Genomic DNA, 21,704 nt, shown 5'->3' with positions numbered 1-21,704 from the left:
GGTTTGTGGTACTTTCATTAAAAACATAGTCTGATTATTCCCTCAAATCTTTTGCTCCCTTTTCCCCAGGTTATTTTGATTTCTTCAAGGATGTTTGGAATTACAAGAAATTTCCACACCCTCAACTTGACATTTTATAGTCCAGTTTAGTTCTTTCTTCCTTCGTATCTCCTCCCAACCCTTCTTTCTTATGGTGCTGGTGACTGAATCCAGGGCCTTTTGCACTGAGCTACATCCTCAGACCTTTGTTTTAAGACAAGATCTCACTAAGTCGATAAATTGCCTGGGTTGGGCTTCAACTTGTGATCCTCCTGCCTTAGCCTTCCAGAGTGCTGGGATTTCAGGGCTGTGCAACCATGCCCAACCAGTTCATTCTTTTTGACTCTATTCATTGCATGGTTACCCTGGGATAACTTTTTCTTGCTACCAATTAGCCACTAACACCACAAGAAAGACATTTATTTCCCATTACACGTTAAGTACAATAGTGATGAGCTACTACCTATTTTCTAAAATATCTAGAAAGTCCAAGAGAGAATCTGAGAGACTGCCTGTACATACAAGAGGTAGAAAAATAGGTTTATTAGCATGTTCAAGGTAGTCAAGATTTATAACAAACATTATAATCCCCACAACAGCCCTGTGAGGTAGGTTAAGTCACTGTTTTGTGATAAACTAATATTCCAAGTAAAGTGCAATTCTTAAAAGAATAAATCTGCATTGGGAATAACTAATAATTTGCTAATTATTTCACTTATATATGCTCTAGTATTTGTGTTCTTATATATTTTGACTCATGCAATACAGTAATATTTTACAGATTAAGTTTACTGTAAACCAAATGCTATTTTTTGTATTTGGGGGACTATTTAAATAAATGCTGGGATTTTTTTTTTTTTTGTAAAATAAATCACATTTTATCTTAGGTATAAAAGTACTTCTCATGGTATTCACTCAGAGGGAGGAATTCTCAGTAATGTTTCACCCACACTCATCTATTCTATAGAAAGTTATCTCAACTCGGCACCAAGGCAATGTAAGATTTAATTTATTGAATGAAACCTTAGCAATTTGGTATAGGCAGTGAACTGAGTAGTCATTTAGACGTCTTCAAATATATTGCACCTAATCTCAACCCTACACCTAAAGCAGACTGTGTTGAAATGTAAACACTAAAACGAACGGGTATAAGTTCCAAAAAGTGTTTTCCCTTGAGAATTTTCAATGTTTTCCTTTAAAACGAAAAGCAATCTTGGGGTCCTTATAAAAAATATTCTGATCACTATAAAATTCTAGTGATTTAACTGCAAATAAAAACTTCATGCTACCAATTACTACCTACAAGAGCCAGCAAGTTTTACTCTAAAAATTAATTTTTTCTTCTGTGCCAATGTAATACTTAAATAGGTAAAGAGATATGGGCTGGGGATGTAGTTCAGTAGTCGGACACTTGCTCATATATTTTTGTTAGCCCAACGTTAGGAAGCATCCAGTTGAATATTATTTTTAATAGTTGGTTTTTCTGTAAAATGACTTTTTTTTTTGTACCGGGGATTGAACTTGGAACCTCGTGCTGCCGAGGCAGGCGTCGGAATCACTGAGCTAAATCCCTGGCCCCTGTAAAATGACTTAATTGGAGAATTTCTATTACATTTAATTATGAGGTTAATATTTAGGGTAGTTATGTAATTTATTTTGAACAATAACTTTAAGTTTGGAAGCTTACTTAACACTTGGAAATCCACTGGCAGGTTTACAATAGTTTAGCAAGTACTTACAGTAATTTACCATTATAAAGAAATCATTTAAGCCCAGACAAAAAAATTCTCACATGACTATTTTTAAAAAGTTGGAGCAAGGAAATTAGGCAAAGTAATAGGTAAAATTAACTAAGTCCATAAATTGTACATTCAAATCCATACTAAATCCCAATAGTGCACTTTGGATTACAGTTGAGGTAAGGCAAAGAAATATAGTCAAGATATATTTCAAACTTTTAAATTTATATAAATTAAAATACTGACTTTTACCCAGGTTTTACTTAGATATCAAAAAGAAAAATTTAGAATTCAAGTGACAAAGTATTTTCTTAGATTTAAGGATACAACCGTAAAAACTTCTGCAGTACATATTTAAAAAATATAAAGACTACAGATATATTTTATTTAACATAAAATATGCTTGTATAAAAATAACCCAGGAAATATAAAAAAAGAAATACAAATTTTTTTTGCATAGATCTTTGATATAAAACATTTACCTGGAGCTAAACACTGGGAAATACACCTCTGAAACTAGTATAGTTGAACTCTTTCCTTGGATACCAAGTATACACAAAATAAAAGCCCTTCAACTCGGAGGAGCATGGGCAGGCGGGAAAACAATTTAATTTAGCACCAGTCTCTATTTATTTCTCTGTTGCTCGAATATAAACCAATGATGACAAGAGGAGAAACTCTGGGGGTTTATTTAACAAAATTAAATTCACATTTCTGAGGCCATCATAGTGCATCCAATGTCCGTCAATCTGGAAAGCTGCAGAATAATGATGTTCCTCTTTGCTAAATAACGTGGCACCTTCCAACAAGTATCTGCAAATTAAGTGACAAAGTGTAGCAAAAAATTATAACACCTTATTTTAAGACATATCACTCTTTTTTTTTTTTTTTTTTTTGGTACTGGGGATTGAACTGTGCTTGCAAGGCAGGTGGTGGAACCACTGAGCTAAATCCCCGGCCCAAGACATATCACTCTTTATATTCTTAACTAAGGAATAGGACTGTTTGCATTCTCTTTCCTAGAAAAGGTATCCATCTATATAAATCATGTACTATGAATTTCAAGTAAAACATTTAAAAAATTGATATCACTTAGGAGTTAAAAACCTATTTTAACAGATTAACTTATAATCTGTATTCTATTAAAAAAGAGAAATGTACCCAAGAACTTTTTTTTTTTTTTTTGGTAGTGGGGATTGAACGTGGCACCCTGTGCTTGCCAGGCAGGCGGTGGAACCACTGAGCTAAATCCCCAGCCCTCCCATGAACTTTAAAAGGCAAAAGTTAGAAGAATCCTCTATTTTCTTTTTCTTCTAGTTCTTTCTCTCTTTTTGTTTTGGTTTTTGAGACACTGCAGTTCAGGGTGGCTTTGAACCCACTATGTAGCCCATGCTGGCCTTGAACTTGCAATGATCCTCCTGCCTCCACCACCACTCCTGGCTAGACTCTGATTTGTATGCAGGTGTTATTTATAATTACGACAAATAATAATTTATGTTTAAATGATAATCTCATGTGTAATACTATATGCTACTCTGATTTAAAATACAAATAACAGCAGTATTTACTGTCTGCTTACCATGTGTCAGGCATTACCCTAAATACTGAGCATACGGTACTGTCTCATTAGAGTTTCACAATAATGACACCAAGTAGATACTATTTTACAGGTACAAAAACTAAACTGGGCAGGGTGGCACAACGGTAATCCTAGCACTCCAGGAGGCTGAGGCAGATACAGCTCAGTGAAAAGGCCCTACGTTCAATCTCTAGTACTGCCAAAAACCAAAACAACTGATGTGTACACTTGTTATTGACCCTGTATAGCTTGTGAAAGATGGGAAATCTGTCTGTTCCATAATCCAAGTAACTAATCACTATGTACAGTGCTAATGACTGTCTCTTTCAATAGATTCTGATCCTATTCAGAATACATAAATTGAGAGATAGTGAGGATTTTTTAAAACAATCTTAATGGCTGGTCAAAATCGTGATAAACTACTTATTTTTTACTAGTTTTTTGAAACAAGCAAACCAAAAAACACCTACTTGTGATCAGATAAATCCAAGTAATAGGGTACATATGCCAGATCTTCAGATTTCCAATGTTGCATATTTAAGACAACAAAAGGTGGTGCTCCTCGGCAGAAAACTCGTTGGGAAAATTCTCTTAAGCCACCACACCTAAAATGGAACACGGGCATGAACATTATTATACTTGGGATAAAGCTGCTTTTAACGCTTATGAGTTGCATTTATGATTTTAATTTTCTAGTAAGAATAATTATCTATTATAGGTATGGGTTATGACCTTATATACCTATTCCTAGAAGTTTATGTGATGGCTCTCTATGCTAGAAGTCATACTCTAAAAACTTTTGGAAAAGTTTGTCTAAGTGTGCCTAGGGTTATGAAAGTGTGAGTCTGCTCAACTGTTGGGAGCAATGCTACATAATTCTAGGGATAAATCATTTGGTTAGTCTAGTTCTCTTGCCTATAGCCCAGCTACAGAATAACTCCAGTTTGGCCTCTGGTCACAACTGAGACTTCAGTGATCCAGTGATGCTGTGATTCTCCAGGACAAGAAACATCCTGGGAGAACAAACATCTGCTCAGTTCCTCATTGTTCTTGGACTGATTAACATCTTGTTTGCCGGAGATGTACTGAACTCTCTGCAAGCCTTCCGTTACACCTTGTTTATCCCAATGTGAACTATTGAACTCTCTGCAAGTCATTTGTTACATTTGTTTCTCCCGATGTACTGAATAAAAGGTGTGGTAAACTGGGGGCTTTGTCTTTGCTGTCCAGAGCAGCACTGATCAGACCCAGAGCTCAGCTTGCTTCTTCTCAGTCTCATTTTTCTACCTTTCCTGTAATTCGCCGTGTGCTGCCGTGGCTCGCAGGAGACCAGGACTCACTGCAGAGGTTCTGGTAACGTCCCCTTCCCCTGTCCCCTACACTCAACTGTTATAGAAGCTTTTATTTGTAGATACGTTTTTCTTCTTAAGCCGCTTTCAAATAATGATGAAAAGAGGAAGAATATGACTAATTTTTCCCTTTTCCATAGAGGATCTTCTATTAGTATGATGCAAATTCTCTTTTTCTTTTTTCAGAAATGAAGATCAGAATACCACAAATGATACACAGTAAAACTGTGATTAACTGGAATGCTCAGGACATAGTCTTCTGGTTAATAAACATTACTGACTATACTAAGTAACCAGAAAGCCACTTATTTCAGAGTTTGTTGCTAAAATATATTAGTTCATTTTTTGGACTTAATGAGAATAATTAAGTGACTGCATTTTTGTCTTTCCTTCTTTGTGATGAAACAGCTATAAGATCATCCTTCTAAATATTAATTCTCATTGTACAATATGGCAGACAAATTGCTAACAGAGCTGAGGATTTAGCTCAGTGGCACCACGCTTGTCTCACAAGAGCAAGGTCCCGAGTTTGATCCCTGGTACCAAAAAAAAAAAAAAAAAAAAAAAAAAAGAAATTACAGATCGGGATTAATGTGTTCCACCCCTCTGGATGATTTTTCCTGTGTTAAATTTATTTATTTATTTATTTAGGTACTGAGGATTGAACTTGGGACCTTGCACTTGCAAGCTTGCAAAGCAGGCGGCGGAACCACTGAGCTAAATCCCTGGCCCCAGCCTGTGTTAAATTTTTTGTTTGTCATAGTCTCTTTCTCCTAAATGAGGAATACAGGGGGAAAAAACCCAGTTAATTGAGGCCTCTGATTAGGTGGGTTCTGGTTAACCAGGGATTTACTGTAACTACTCAGCAATGGAGAAACAAAGAAAAGGTATTTGCTTTGCATTTACGAATTAGCTGTAGTGCTATATTTTACATGATAATTGATAATGAACATACAACATAAGACAGCATAGTAAAGTAGGTTTGTTGGTAAGATTCAAAAAGTGTTAGGCTTCCTAAATACTTAGGAGTTGATGTTTCATAATGAATTAACTTCAAAGAACACATCAGTCGTTTCTTTATAAACAAAATAGAAGTACTTCCATCTTAAATGTCTATCGTATGCTCACCCATGCTCTTCACATAATTCAATCTTGGAACAGAATAACTCATCCACAGCCAGTCGTATCAAATTTCCATGTGGAATTTCTTGGGGAGGACTAAAATAATTGTAAAACGCATGTAAGAACTGCTTCAACATTATATATACGTCAATACATTATTAGGATAACAAATTCTACAGGCCAATCCATTATCAGCAGAACCAAGTATACCAATATAACCTCTGTTATCCATCTATGTACTTCCAGATAGCATAAAAACCACTGGAACGCATAATGATACATAAAGTTTTCCAAGAAACAAAGTTTTCTGTAGTGATCCTGAAATATGCAGTCGTTGCTGCTTTACTTAAAAAAAGTGCCTCAAGTGAAGAAGAATGACCAGTATGGTGAGTAGAAACTAAGATCTAAAGCTGGGTGTGGTGGCGCATGCCTATAATCCCAGCATTCAGGAGACTGAGGCACGAGTATTGTTAAGAGTATGAGGCCAGCCTGGGCTACATAGTAAGACCCTGTCTCAAAAAAACTAAAAATCAAACAAACAGAAAAATCACTGTTGGACTCAGATGCAGACATTGTTTTAAATACAAAAAAAAGCCAGAAGCTTAAAAATTTAGAGTATGATGACAATATTGAGAGAAGTATTAAATATTAACATAAAATTAAAATTTCATTACAGTTTCAAAACATCTACAGATTAAAAGACACTAGTTTTTTTCTTATTTTTTGTGGTGCTAGGAAAAGAACCCCAGGGTTCATGTTTGTGGCTACCACTGAGCCACACCCCCAGCCCAAGATACTAGATAATTTATGAAACACTTTTTAGTCTCTTACGATGTAGAGTAAGAAAATATTTTTCTTTGGTAGATTTCAAAATCAACATCATTATATCAGCAACACAAGGAAACTGTGTATTTCAGAAAAAAAAAGCGATAAATTAATAAGGGTGTGTTATGTACATTCCCAAGAGAGAACAATCTATTAGGCTGTTTTTCTAGACCACAGGGCCAAACCCCCTCTCTGACATGTTTGGGTCTGTTTTTCCTCCCAACAATGACCTTTTCCGACTCTCCCCTGGGGCTGTAATGATTCCCAGCACTCCACAGGGCTTGCCAATTTGGCCTCTGTCCCTGTCTTTTGCCAGCTTGGCAGGCTGCCTTCTCTCTGAAGCCAAAAACACTGCTGGCTCCTAGCACTTTCCCAGCAGTGTAAAAGCTTTTCACATCCATTCCTCCAGGTATGACGTGCCAGATTTGGTCTACCAGATCTCTGCCTGCAATTACACCCAGGTATTGATGTGAAAGAGTATTTCTAATCCTCTTGCTCATGTGGAGCCAAGATCATTCAGAGGGTAAAATATCACAAAGCACTGATGTGTTCTTCCAGAGGTTAAACCCACAGAGTTACCTACACAGTCATATTAGTAAAAACACAGCAAAACACTTTGTTTTGAGTAATCCCATTATTTTACTACTGAAAGAGTTATCACTTGGTTCTTGTATAAATATTTATAAGTAAAAGCAATGTTTACTCAAAAAAAGTACACATGATGAGAGAGACTTTAGGGCAACTTACTTTATATTAATTGAGCGCTGCTGATCTTCCTGTGCTCGAGTTGGGCATCGCCAGTTGGAACAGTAACTTTCTTGAATGGTAGACATGAGATTTTCCAGATTTTTTGTAAAATTATCATGCTCATTCCCAAACAGATCAATTACTAATGAAGCTTTATGAACTTCAGATTTGTATTGCTGTTTTTCCATCTTGTCCCAAATCCAAAGTAGCTTCACAGTTGTAAAACTGTAGGTGTCCATTAAATAAAGAAAACAGTCTACAAACTCTCTACCAAAATGAAGAGAGAGTTCCCTGGGGAAATTTTCATTCTCGTTAAGAATGACATACAATAACATCAAGAATCCATCTATGGTGCAGGTATTTTTTAGTCTTATTTCTACATAGAGTGGTGTACAGGATACTGCTTTGCGGCCAGCTTTGATAGTAAAAACACCTCCCCAAGGAAGAACAGGCCTCCAAAACGATCGATCTTGGTTATAGTTATTTTTAATTGATGCTTTGATCTCTTCAAACAGTGTCTTCATCCTGCATTTAAAAAGTTTAAAATAAAACATACAAAGGCATGAGATACATCTAAATTAAAAAAAAAAAACCAACCTAAAGATACAGGTTGTTAGACACCTCCCAATGTTAACAAAATAAATTTAAATGTAGTGTTTTTGGGGGCAAATCTTTTTTTGAGGTATAAAATGGTGATTTGATAGGCCTATACATTAATTACATGATTTTATCTGTAATATAGAAAAACCCTGTTAATAAAAAACCCTAAATAAAAAGATATTTAAGGATACAAAATAAATGTTTACGCATATTCCTAAGTCTTCTCCTTCCAATATACCAGCTGTGCTTCATTTCGTTATTATAGGTGGTTCCACTTAAGAAACTGACATAACAAGATACTTAGTTTGGGGTGGAAAATAATATCCATTTAGTGGCCTTTATATTAATTATACTACACATATATAACATACGAACCATGTAATAATAGCACCTATTGCTAATGATGCAGACCAGTTCTGACATTTAACTGTGAAAGGCACTTGAGGAGTAATCACGAGAATGTAACTGAAGTAACACAGCCAATTATTTCTTTTCACTTTAGGATTTTCACTTGCAATTTAGAATTGTGCTAGATATCCTGTATTTATTACAGATGTCATGGTATGAAACCTGATTCAGGTCTTAATATACTGATTCTCTTTCCCCAGGTTTTTGAATAAACAGAAATATCCTTCCCTTAACCGTGAGGAGTGCTAAACATTGTTTTAAAAGCCACTGGCAGGATTAAAAAAAATAAAACGTGTCATGTGTGTTATATAAAGTAAAATTTAAAACCTAAAATTGTACTGAAAAGGTCGTTTACTGGATTTCACTTTATTTAGGACAAATGTATAAATCAAAAACATACTGTTTTCCAATGTTACTTTTACAGAAAAATGTATTTTTGAGAAAAAAAGGAAGCATCTGAGGAATAGAAAGAAGCGACTGAGGTCTGTCTTATTTTGACCGTCTTTTCAAGAGCCACATCCTCACAAGTCCAGGAGATCAACCCTCAATAACACTGCAGACCTGAGTTTTGTGTAAAAAACCATGTTCAAAACTCTTGCAATAGCAGACCAAAATTTCGTTTCTGCAGCATATGAAACACATGTGCATTGTTTCCTACTTGAAGCATGATCCTGTGCGCCCCGAAATACTAACGCTATATTTAGTTTGAAGTGTAGTTATTTATGTATCATCAGCTAACGTGTTGGACTTAGTCAACCACTTACAGGGTGTGGCAAATCTGAAGCCTAGGAAAACTAAGTTCTTAACAGAAACCAACTCGTGTCATTTAGATTTAAAAAAAAATAAAAAGCATAAGCCATTCAAATACTTTAAAAGTGAAAAGACCTTTTTTCATGGGTTGAGTTTTATCTGTTAAGTTTTTAAAGAACCTTGTAGCAAGGTTCAAGGTTGCCTACAGGGCTTGAGTTAAGATTCCTAAAAAAAAAAAAAAAAAAAGATTCCTAAATATTTCATTGGAAGGGAGAGTAAATCTCTAGCATTTTTCTTCAAACTCTCTTAGACATGACCAAAATGAAGGTTAACTGTAAAGCAATGGTTATAATCCAAGAGAATTAAACTATAGTGATACGTATGGCACGAAACTAACTTTACAGGAGGGTTGAAGAACAATGACAATGTAGTTTCAGCATTAACTCGGTGATTTGTTCAAAAGTAAACTGCAATAAAAATAGGCGGAGTAGGAACACGGAGGGGGAGAGCCGCTTTTCTTAAAACTCCCTTAAGTGGTTGCCACATCTCTGAAAAGGCTGCTGTCAGGCAGTGTTGGAAGCACTGGGGGTCGCCTTCCTGCGGCTTGATTTTCCCGCACCAAAAGGGCTTCCAGTTTGGATAAATCCGGACGACTCCCTAACCGCTGCTTCCCTGACAAAACGACCCCTTTCCTTTACGGTCGTCTGCAGGGGTGGCAGCAGGTTCCCCAAGCTGCCCCCAGCACTGAGTGCCGGGCCCTCCTAGGGCACCTCGGAGGCTCCCCCGACCCAAGGCCCCCGAATGCCCCTCTGCAAACCCGGGCGCGCAGAGCTCCGGGCAGGGCGCGCGAGGGGCACTGTCCTGCAGCCCGCGCCCGGCAGGCCCGGCCCGGACCTCGGGGCGCCCCGCACCGGCCAGTCTCAGTCCCCCAGGAAGCCGACTCCTCGTACCTCCCCGGGGACCGAAAACCGCCGGTGCCGCCGCACCCGTCGCCGCCGCAGCTTGCTCATGGAGAGCCCGGGCTGCCCCCGCCGCCTCATCTGCTAGCACTGCGGGATGTCTCGGTCTCCCCCGGCGCGAGTGCTGGGCTCCGGTACGGCCTCCATCGCACCCGCCGCGGCGGGAGCCACAGCAGCTCCGGCGCCCAGGCTCGATCCGACCGGACCCACGGAGCCAGGACCGCCAGACGCGTCGCTTCTTATTACGGAGGAAGATTCGGCCTGACCTCCGGCCCCCCTCCCCACAGGACCCCAGCTTCCAGGAGCGGGACGGCACCGCTGCGCACGCGCGAAGACGCCCGGGCCAAACGTGCGTGTGTCGAGTGTGTGTACAGCGTCAGAGTTTGCCCAATGGGAACCAGGGTCAGGTGTGCGGGGCGGGACCTCGCCGAGAGGGGCTGGGCTCTAGCGTGAGAAGGTGGGTGGGGAGGCCGGAAGTGGGCTGGGCTTGGACGGAGGCAGAACTTCACTGTCAAACGCAATTGGCTTTCTGAGGTTTGTGCCATTTTAGGATTTGATTTTAGTTTGATTTTAGGTCCTGCGCTCTTAACTTACTATCTCTGAGGAGAAAGCTTTATTCTCAGTAAATCATATGAGATTTTTGACTTAAGCATACATTTAGGAAAAAGATGGTGTTTTAAATGCTGTTAGTGTTCAAGATTAGACAGTATGCTGTAGTTTACAATGGATGTTAATACCAGTTTGTTTTTTTATTTTTAAAAAGTTAGTACATGTGTGCAGTACATAATGTTTACATCCCTTGCAGGAGGGAGTTGGTACGTGTACATGACACATCTTAATTCCTTTTCCCTCTGTTCCCTCAACCCTCTCCATCTCTTGATCCCATTCCCATTTGAGAAAAATCTCCCCACTTCATATAATCTATATTTTATTTTGCTCTTTATTTATAAATTGGGTTTCTCATATTACAGAAGTCATATGATATTTAAGCTTGTGTGTCAGGTTTATTTCACTTAATTATGGCCTCAAGGTGCATCCGTTTTCCTACAAATAACTCATTTATCTTTCTTTATGGGAGAGTAGTACTCCAGGGTGTATAAATACCATATTTTAAAATCCGTCCCTCTGTTGATGGATATATAAGTTGTTTCCAAGATTTAGCTATTGTGAATTGTGCTGCTATAAGCATGTGTTGCTGTAATATGATGTCTTTAACTTTTTTGGGAAGACATCTAGAAGGGAAATAGCTGGGTTGAATGGAATTATCCATTTTTAGTTTTTTGAGGCATTTGCATACTAATTTCTATCGTTGTTGAACTAGTGTAAATTCCCACCAACAATGTAGAAATGTCCTAGAAGCCTCACCAGAATTTGTTATTATATGATTTCTTGATGGTAGTCGTTCTTTCTGGGGTAAAATGGATGCTCAGTGTTGTTTTAATTTGCATTTCTCTAATGGCCAGCAATGTTTGAGCATTTCTTCATGTAATTATTGGCCATTTGTACTTCTTTTTTTTTTTTTGGTACCGGGGGTCGAACTCTGATCCTTGCGGTTGCGTAGCAGGCCATGAAACCACTGAGCTAAATCCTCGGCCCCATTTGTACTTCTTATGTGAACTATCTATTCATTTACTTGCCCATTTTTTGATTGGGTCTTTTTTGGGGGGCTATCTAATTTTTTGAGTTTTTGTTATATTCTAGATATTAGTCCTATGTCTGAGGAATAGCTGACAAACATTGTTCATAGACTGTAGGTTGTCTTCTCACTCTGTTGATTGTTTCTTTTCTGTGCAGAAGCTTTTTAATTCTTTATGATCCCATTTCAACAAATGGGCACTATTTCCTGTACAACCAGGGTTCTATTCAGAAAGACCTTGCCTACCATACACCTATGACTTCAAGAGTTTTACCTATTTAGTCTTCTAGGAGATTAACTGTTTCTGTTTTAACATTTAGCTCTTTGATCCATTTTGATTTTAGTGTAGTACATGGTGAGAGAATATGAATCTAAGATTCAATCCTCTGCATGTGGCCAGCCAGTTTTCCCAACACCATTTATTAAAGAGGCTGTCTTCCCTCCAGTGTATATCTTTGGCCCCTTTGTCAAAGATCAAATAGTTAAATATGCTTGAAAAAGATAGCTTTAGCCTTACTATAGCGTTGAAATTAGCTCTGGAGATAATAAGTTTCTACACAGCAAGTGACAGCTGGAAATTGAAGTTAGGGCTACTTAATACTGTTGTTTGGGCCTGATTTTTTTTTTTTTTTTTGGTACCGGGAAGGGCCTGATTTTTAAATCCTCCTTTAGAGTCAAAGTCCCACCCAGATAACACAGGCCATGCTGGAAAATTGCTTTCACCTGCAATTAGGAATGAGAATGTTGAGATTTTTACCATTCAGCCATTCAACAGTGTCTGTAAAGTGAGGCCCAAACTCCAGAATCCAGCAGGGCTGATTTAGAGCCAGCCCACCAGAGCTGTGTGGTTCTCATTGTCTGAGCTGAAGGGAGGTTGGATACCTTGTTATGAAATAGTCAGCTGTGGCTATAGCAAAGAGCTTTCTCTTGAACCTCTCTCAAGGAGTCTGGTGGACAGAGGGAGGCTGGAAGAAAAGATTGACTTATTCAGGATTACTGCTGATGGAGATGGGAAAAAACTATGTCTCTCAGAACAGAGGGGGAAAGAAGATGGCCCTGCCCAAAAAAGAATAACTAGCAACTGGAAAAGTCTGGTCTTTTTAGTTTCCTGGGTTTTCTAATTTCTTACAGTATTTTAGAGATGAAAATACTGAGGTTTGGAGAAATTCCTAATGTGTTGGAATTTATGTGCAGAAAGCTCACATGTTAAACACACTCTGCAACTAAAAAATCTTTTAAAAAGTTTGTAGATGTGAATTATATGCATAATTCATAATATCTTACAAGACATGGAGTTCATTTCATGCTGATTAGGTCATTCCCTTCTGAAAACAGACATAATGGTGGTTGATACCATTTCTGGAGAAAAGCAGTGGAGATGGCTCATATCTCTGCTAAAGCTCAGCTGCGTGGAGGAAGCAGAGATTCTTTGCATACTTGGATAATTCACAAACATCACTGAGATTTCCATTCTGCTTCCATTCCACTGTCCTTAAAACAGGACAGCTGAGTTGTAGATTTTTTGAAAAGAATTATTCAATCATAGTAATTGTACAAATTATTGATTTTCACTGTGGAATTTCCATGCATTCATGTCATTCTTTGATCGTATCCACCCTCTCCTCCACCCTTCCTTGCAGGTCCCTGTCTCTCCTTCCCCCTTTCAGTTTGCCTCAGAGTCAGATTTTTAAAAATAGTATTGAAATATAATTGACATACAATATATGCAAGATGTTTAAAGTGTAATTTTTCCCTCCCTGCCTCCTACACATAAGCAACTAGTGATCTACTGTCTTTAGGTTTAATCTTCATTTTCAAAGTTATATATAAAAAGAGTCATAATATATAACCTTGTATTGGTTGGTTCCTTTCATTAATTCTAATTATTTTGAGATTCTGTGTACAGTAGTTCATTCCTTTTTTTTTTTTGATAAGTCTATTCCATTGCATGGATGTACTGCAATTTGTTTACCCACTCATCTATCAGTAGACATTCAGGTCATGTCTGGTTTCAAGCTGTTATTGGTAGAGTGCTATGAAGATTTGCAAAGCTCAGAGAAATATATGTGGACATGTATTTCCTTTTCTCTTAGGTAAATATCTGCAAATAGATGGCTGGATCATATGGTAGGTGTATGTTTAACTTTCTAAGAGTTTCCTATGTTATTTATCAATGGTTGAGCCATTTTACATTCTGATAAGGAATATGAGAACTTGAGTTTCTTTGCATCCTCATCAACACTTGGTATTTAAAAAAAAACTTTGTTCCTTTATTTTTTTTGGTACCAGGGATCAAACTCAGGACCTTGCGCTTTCGAGGCAGGCACTAGAACCACTGAGCTAAATCTCTGGCCCTACTCTTGGTATTTTTATTTATTTATTTGTTTGTTTGTTTGTTTGTTTTTTTGAGACAGGGTCTCGCATTGTAGTTCATGCTGGCCTCGAACTTGCCGTGATCCTCCTGCCTCAGCCTCGAGTGCTGGGATCATAGGGGTGTGCCACTATGACTGGTTTGCACATGGTTTGTTTGTTTGTTTATTTATTTATTTATTTATTTATTTATTTATTTTTGGTACTGGGGATCAAATTCAGGACCTTGCACTTGTGCAGCAGGCGCCAGAACCACTGAGTTAAATCCCCAGCCCACACTTGGTATTTTTAAAAAATCCAGGTATGCTAATAGTCTTCCTTCCTTCCTTCCTTCCTTTTTTCCTTCTTTCCTTTCTTTTTTTTTTGAGACAAGGTCTTCCTGTGTAGTTCAGGCTGGCCTTGAACTAACTGTGTAGTCCAGGCTGGCCTTGAGCTCATGATAATCCTCCTGCCTCTGCCTCCTGAGTGCTGGGATTACAGTTGCATGCCACCACACCCAGCTTGTAGTTGTTTCTTGTAGTTCTTTAAAAAAATTAATTTTATTGGTACATTTTAGATATACATAATTATAACATTTATCATATGGAATTTGTACCTGTACCTAATATATCTTTTTTTTTTTTTTTGGTACCGGGGATCGAATTTGGGTACTTGTGCTTGTGCAGCAGGGGCCAGGAACCACTGAGCTCAATCCCTGGCCCTACCTAATATATCTTGATTCTTCTTTTTTTCCCATTTCCCTCCCCTCCTTTGTACCCCTCTTCCCTTCCTTATTTACAAAAGCTTTGTTTCCATTTTTCCTTCTATTCTCTTTTTTCCTTTTCCCTTCTTTCCTTCCTTTTCCCCTCCCTGCTCCCTAGTTCCCATTCCTATTTGAACATTTTCTTCCTATTTCACAATATCTATGTATTAGTTACTTTTTTTTTGGTACCAGGAATTGAACCCATGACCTTGTGCTTGTGAGGCAGGTGCGGTGCCACTGAGCTACATCTCCAGCCCCATTAGTTACTTTTCTCTCATTGCCGAGACAAATACCTAACACCCAAGGTTAGAAGGAAAGGGGTTTAATTGGCTAACAGTTCATATAGGTTTCAGTCCATAATTGGCTGGCTCCAAGGCACGGTGGCAGAGGGACAATAGTTCATGGTGACCAGAAATATCAAAAAAACATGAGACCTTAACAATGTCTTTCTGCTCTTTTTATTTTATTCAGACTACTGGGATTAGGGCAGTGCCAAAGCAATCACTCTCCTGTAGTGTTTTAGTAATCACATGCCCTTAATCCCAGCATCACACATTCCAGACTCTGGAAGAGACTGCATGAAGCTTTGGAGGGACACCTAGACACAAGCCATAACAATCTATTATACATTTTCGTCCTTATTTATGATTTTGGTTTCTCACACCCGAGAAACCATGCAATATTTGAATATGTGAATCTGGTATATTTCACTTAAGAGTGTGGTCTTAAGGTGTCTCCATTTAGCTAGAAAAGTCTCAAGATTATCCTTCTTTATGGCACAGTAGTACTCCATTGTATAGAAAAACCACATTATCTTAAGCCATTCATTGGTTGATGGGCATTTGGGCTCTTTCTAAGATTTAGCTATTACAAACCATGCTGCTATAAACATGGGTGTGCATATATTTCTGTGTATGATGCTTTTAATTCTTTCAGAAAAATGCCAAGAAGGGGAATAGCTGGGTCAAATGGAATCTCTAAGTTTAGTTTTTTGAGGTATCTCCACACTGATTTCTACACTGGTTGCACCAGTCTACACTCCCATCAACAGTGGAGAAAGGTTCCTCTTTCCCCACAGCCCTGCCAGCATTTGTTATTGGTTGATTTCCTGATAGCAGCCATTCTTTCTGGAGTGAGGTGGAATCTCAGCGTTGTTTTCATTTGCATCTCTCAAATGACCACTGATGTTGAACATTCATATATTTATTTGCCATTTCTACTTCTTCATCTGAGAAGTGTCTATTCATTTCAGATGCTCATTTTTGGATTGGGTCTTTAAATTTGGGGGGTCTGAATTTTTTGAGTTCTTCAGATATTCTAAATATTAGTCCTTTGTTTTTTTGGCAAACATTTTCCCCCACTCTGTTAGTGGTTCCTTTTGTTGTGCAGAAGCTTTTTAATAAGATGAGATCCCCGTTGTTTTTCTCCAGATTCACTAATCATGCCCTTCATTATGGTCACCATCTCTGAAGTTATCTGAGAAATTATTTCTGGTTTTTTTTGGTACCGGGGATCGAACTCAGGACCTTGCGCTTGTGAGCCAGACACCGGAACCACTGAGCTAAATCCCCAGCCCTGAGAAATTATTTTTGATTTATTTTTTTTCTAGAGCTTCATTTATCTATTTTGTTACTTCCAATGTTACCACTTCAGAGAGTCCAGGTTGGGGGGCTTTCTACTTGTTCCACATTGCCCCTGGGTTTACCTTTGGAGAGCTGGAAGTCTGGGGTTGCATCGTTCTTCTGTATCTTCTCATTTTCTGTTTTTTAAAAAGGTTTACTTCATGCATTGATGCTTGTAAATTTTTTATGGTAGGTATCTTTATTGCTAGTATTGAGAACCCTTAGGAGATGACTGCTTCTCAGAGATGTCTTCCAGGTGTAGCCGGTTTTGCGTTTTGAGTCTGTTGCAAGTTCTACTCCTTCAATTTATTAGGGATGAGAAATTGCTGCCTACTTGGCGTAGTCACTGATTCCTTGGCACTGGACTACAGTATTGTATATGACCCTTAGGCAGTCTCAGTCTTGGCATACCAGGAAGAACAACTGATTAGAACAGTTACGTCACCTTGGCTAAAGTAGTACAACAGCAATAACAATAGCATCAAACACTCCCTACAAAATGAGAAACTGCGGTAACTATTAACTTACCACCTTTAACTGTGTGAACAAGGTTTGTAGTTACATAAGAAAATCTAGGACTGAGGATTTAGCTCAGTGGTGCCACCACCTGCCTCGAAAGCACAAGGTCCTAAATTCAATCCCCAGTACCAAAAAAAAAAAAAAAACCCTCTAAAACAGACCAAAAATTGTGTACAGTAAATATCCCGTCAATATGGCTATTTTACCATCAGGAAGAAAATTTAAAAGAGTTTAAGGGAAAAAAATAGAGAAACAGAAGAGAAAATGATTAGAAGCAAGGCTAGAGGACAAAGGAAGATTATACAATCTTTGGGAATTAGTGAAGAAGACAGGAGGGAAAGAAAAAAGAAACAGAAACAAGAATAAAAGAAATCAACAACAACAACACTAGAAGCAATGTTCTCATTCATATAAAAAAATCAAGAAAAAGAGAAAAAAATAGAAAAAAAAGAAAAACCAAAGAAGGAAGAGAAATAGAAAAAGTCCACTTAAGGGCATGTCCCTGCTCTCACTGGTTGATGCAGGGCTAGACGGAGCCCAGATCCGTGTTGATTGGTCCCAGAAAGCCAGGAGTAGAATTATGGAAGTGGTGGATAATTGCAACATATCTGGGCCTTTAGTTCCATTGAAGTTCAGGGTGCTCCTGGTTTCTGGCTGTGAGGCAGGGACCTGAGCCCACAACATTCCGAGTGCCTCCTGCTGGCTTGAACTTGGCTCCCTGACCTCCTGCCAGCTTGAACTGAGCCATGTCTCACCCTAACGCTTGGAGCCACTACAAGGAGCCAACCCACAGCTGCTTGAGTTCTAATTTTAGTTGGCCACTTCCAAAATGGCTATTGCCCAATTGCCGTTTCCTAAGAGTGGAGTGTCTGGGATAACCCACCAGCCACTGCAGTCTACAGTACCCACTGCTCTTTTCCATTGGTGTGTTTCTCCATGAGGGCCTCTGGGGTCACCAATAGTCACCGTGCATCTGCAGATTTGAACTACCCTTCCCATGCTGTGAGCTGGGGCTCAGGGAGAAAGCGCTGCTTACCAGTTCCCTCTTCTGTGTGTGGTCCCTCTCTTCGGTCTCCCCATGTGCTCTAATTCTTGCTTCAGATCCTTGCTGGGTCCTATGGACCCACTTCCCTCCTCCTTCTCTTCCTCATGTTGCTGTGTTCCAGGGTTTGGATTCCAAATATTAGAGAGGCTGTTTCTCTGCTGTTGACCATTCCGAAATCTTCCCAGAACTCTTTCTTATAGTTTTAATTTGCATTTTCCTAATAACAGATGATGTTGAGGCTCTTTTCATGTGCTTATTTGCCATCTGTCTATCTTTTTGGTGAAAAGCCTAGTCAGATACTTGTTTCCAATAAAAAAAGTGGATTTCTTAATTTAAGATTTGAAAGTTTTAAAAAGTATATTCTAAATACAAAACCTTTGTCAGGTATGTACTTTGCAAATATTTTCACCCACTATGTTCTTGTCTTTTCATTGTCTTAATGTGTTTCAAATTTTAATAAAGTCCTACTTACTCTTCTGTTGACCGTATTTTTGTTTCTAAGAAATGTTTGCCTACCCTAGGGTTATAGTGACTTTCCAGTGGTTTCTTCCAAATGATTTACAGTTTCAGGATGTACATTTAGGTTTATGATACACATTGTGGTATTAATTTCTGTTTATGATTTAAAGCCTAGATCATATTTGTTGCATATAGATACTGAATTATTCCACCAACATTCCCCTCCCCCACTGGATTGTCTTTGTCAAAAATCAGTTCTTGATTTTATGAACATTTCATTTAATACTTATTTATCACCAACTATTTGTCAGATGTGCTAGCACTAGATATATGTATCACTGATTGTCCTTTGGCTGCAAAAATTTGAGGCAAATTATTTCTAACTTAAGTAAAATAATACATTTTTATTACTTTTGTGAGGCATAATAGAATAAAAAGAAATGCTGAAAAATCAGATGTCAGCTCTGACTGATAAAGAGGAAGTAGTTTTCCAAAGGGCAATGAGGTCTTGTTAATAGAAGAGGAAATAGTGTTGTGCAAACGTCAGCTAAGCAATGCTTCCTTTTTTTCTTTTTAACATTTCTACCAATAAGTGAAGGGAATTGGGCAGTGTGTGAGGGCAAACTGATGGCTCTTAGAAACCATCTGTTATGCTTTAGATCATGGGTTTCCCCACCAAAGCCTCATATCTTCTGAGGTTGGGGTTTTGGAAGGTGATTGGATCATGGAGGTGCTAATGAGTGGATTTATCCATTAATGAGGTAGTCCCTGAGTGTGCTGTTAGGAGATGGGACCTGGTTAGAGGCAATCATTGTGGGTGTGACCTGGAAGGGTGTATCTCTTCCTGGCTCCTTCATTCTTGCTTTGCCTCCTGGCCACCATGATGTGAGCAGCTTTCCTCCATGCAGTCCCATCCACCATACCTTCTGTGTTTGAGTCTACCGGTCACGGAATGCAAGTTCTGAAACTGTGGGCCAAAATACTCTCCTCCTTCAGGTTGTGAGTGTCAAGTATTTTGTCCCAACAATGAGAAAGTGACTGTGTGAAGTGTGGTGAAAAATACGTTACACTTTCTTTGTATTATGTAATTATGAGAAAGAGTATTAGGGAAGATACTTAATGTGTAATTTATATAAAGCTTCTCAATAAAATCTGTTTAAAAATTTATTGGGACCTGAGCTTATCTTTGTGATGTGATATTTCAGACCTTTACTCAAACCTAATCATAATGTACACAAGGAAAAATAGATGTATCATATTATATAGCTCAGTGAATTTTCACACAGAAAATACACATTGTATATTCCATTGTATACCTGCATAAGAAATTCCCCCAAACATAAAGGCTTAAAATAACAATATTAATTTTGTTCATAAATTCAGTAGGGCTTATGTGGGATAGCGTGAAGGCTGGGAAATTGGAATCATCTGAAATCTCTTTGCTGTCAGGTGTAGGTGTTGATGCTAACTATTTCATGTTGCCTTATCTGTGTCTGTGACCAGAACACCTGCACATGGCTTTTCTATGTAATTCTTGGCTTTCTCACAGCATAATGAGTGGATAGTAAGTGTGAGTGTTCTGAGAAAGAGGACCAGCTACCATCTCTAGTGCTTTTTCCATTACCAGTCATGCACTATCATTTCTGGTGCTGGGGATCAAACATAGAGCCCCCATGCTGGGCAAGTGCTCTGCAACTGAGCTACACCCCAGCCTTCTTTGTGCTAGATGTGAGTCACCAGCCCATATTGAAGAGGGAAGGAAGTGAGCTTCACATTTGGATTGTAGGTATTTCAAAGAATCCATGGATATGTTTTAAACGTCCCACACTTACATCACAAGCTCAGTCCTGGCTAAGGCTGGCTTTCTCACCATCTCTGCCCATGAGCCAGCAATGTAAGAGAAGCCACGTATATGAAGATAGATCTGTGAGTGAACACTGTCAAGGGAATGCATTGATGCACAAGGAATAGGAAGATCTGGACAGATCACTCAACTAAGTCCCGCACAGATATGTAGCTTTCAGTATAGCAAAATACAATAAAATATTTGTTGTGGCATGGCAGAGTTTTAGGAACTGGAATGTTGCTAATTAATTCACTCTGCCCTTCTATCTTTCTCTTGCTCTCTTTCTCCCTCCCTCCCTTCCTTCCGTTGTCTTTTCTTTCTTTTTCTTTCTTTCTTTCTTTCTTTCTTTCTTTCTCTCTCTCTCTCTCTCTTTCTTTTTTTCTTTCTTATACTGGGGATTGAACCCCATGTCACTTTACCACTTAGCCACACCCCAGCTCTTTTTATTTTTTGAGACAGGGTCTTTCTAAGTTGCCCAAGCTGGCCTCACACTTGTGATCCTCTTCCCTGGCCTCCTCAGTAGCCAGGATTACAGGTATGTGTTACTGTGCCTGGCTTCTTTCTGATTTTGTGTTTTTGAAAATATATTTATTTTGCCTTCATTTTTGATCTTTACTTTTGTTGCATATGAAATTCTAGATAACCATTTTCTTTCAGTATAAGATGTTAATCAGTCTATTGTCTTCTGGTTTGTGTTCTTTCTTTTGAGAAGCCAGTGTTTATTATTACTGACCCTGAATATTGTACAATTTTTTTTCTGCATGTGTTTAAAATTTTATCACTGGTTTCAAGAAATCTGATTATGATGTGCTTTTATTTTCTTATCCTATTTTGCGTCATTGAACTTTTTGGATCTAAGGGTTTATGTATCATTGAATTTGAGAAAGTAAAATTCCAATTATCTATCTTGAAAAAAATTTTTTCTGCATCAATATCTCTTTCTTTCCTGGTTACACATATGGTAGATAGTTGACATTATCTCATAGTCCATTGAGATTTTGGGGGGGGGGCGGTACTGGGGATCGAACTCGGGACCTTGCACTTGCAAGGCAGGCGGTGGAACCACTGAGCTAAATCTCTGGCCTACTGAGACTCTTTTACTTAGCAATTTTTCTCTCAATTTCTCTCAGTTTTGCTTAGGATCATTTTTATTTCCTGTCATCAAGTTTAATTGTCTTTTATAAAGAGTAATTTGCTATGAAGTCTGTTCATTTAATTTAAAAAAATTTTAGATATTATAATTAGTTCTATGAAACTTTTTTGGTTGTTTTCAATTTTCTACTTTGACATATCCTGTTTTACTTTAATTAACTTAACATTTTCCTTTAAATCACATTCATAAAAGTCT

The 21,704-nt window shown here is 38.3% G+C and overlaps 1 protein-coding gene across 1 annotated transcript; it reads right to left on the bottom strand.

The window, feature by feature from the left end:
- Positions 1–554: 554 nt before the first annotated feature.
- Dorip1 (dopamine receptor interacting protein 1) lies at positions 555–10,247 on the bottom strand. The gene is made up of 5 exons (XM_087208039.1): positions 10,109–10,247; positions 7,401–7,925; positions 5,835–5,924; positions 3,828–3,962; positions 555–2,591 (listed from the first exon to the last, which is right to left on the bottom strand). The coding sequence occupies exons 2-5, from the start codon at positions 7,922–7,924 to the stop codon at positions 2,408–2,410; spliced, it is 933 nt and encodes a 310-aa protein (XP_087064165.1). The 5' UTR covers position 7,925; positions 10,109–10,247; the 3' UTR covers positions 555–2,407.
- Between the last annotated feature and the right edge of the window lie 11,457 nt (positions 10,248–21,704).

The sequence above is a fragment of the Heterocephalus glaber genome, unplaced genomic scaffold (assembly GCF_053883595.1).
Source record: "Heterocephalus glaber isolate CG9 unplaced genomic scaffold, H.glaber_assembly_v1.0 deba00000901, whole genome shotgun sequence".
NCBI lineage: Eukaryota > Metazoa > Chordata > Mammalia > Rodentia > Bathyergidae > Heterocephalus > Heterocephalus glaber.
Note: the sequence above shows the minus strand (reverse complement) of the source record. Positions and strands in the feature narration are given on the sequence as shown.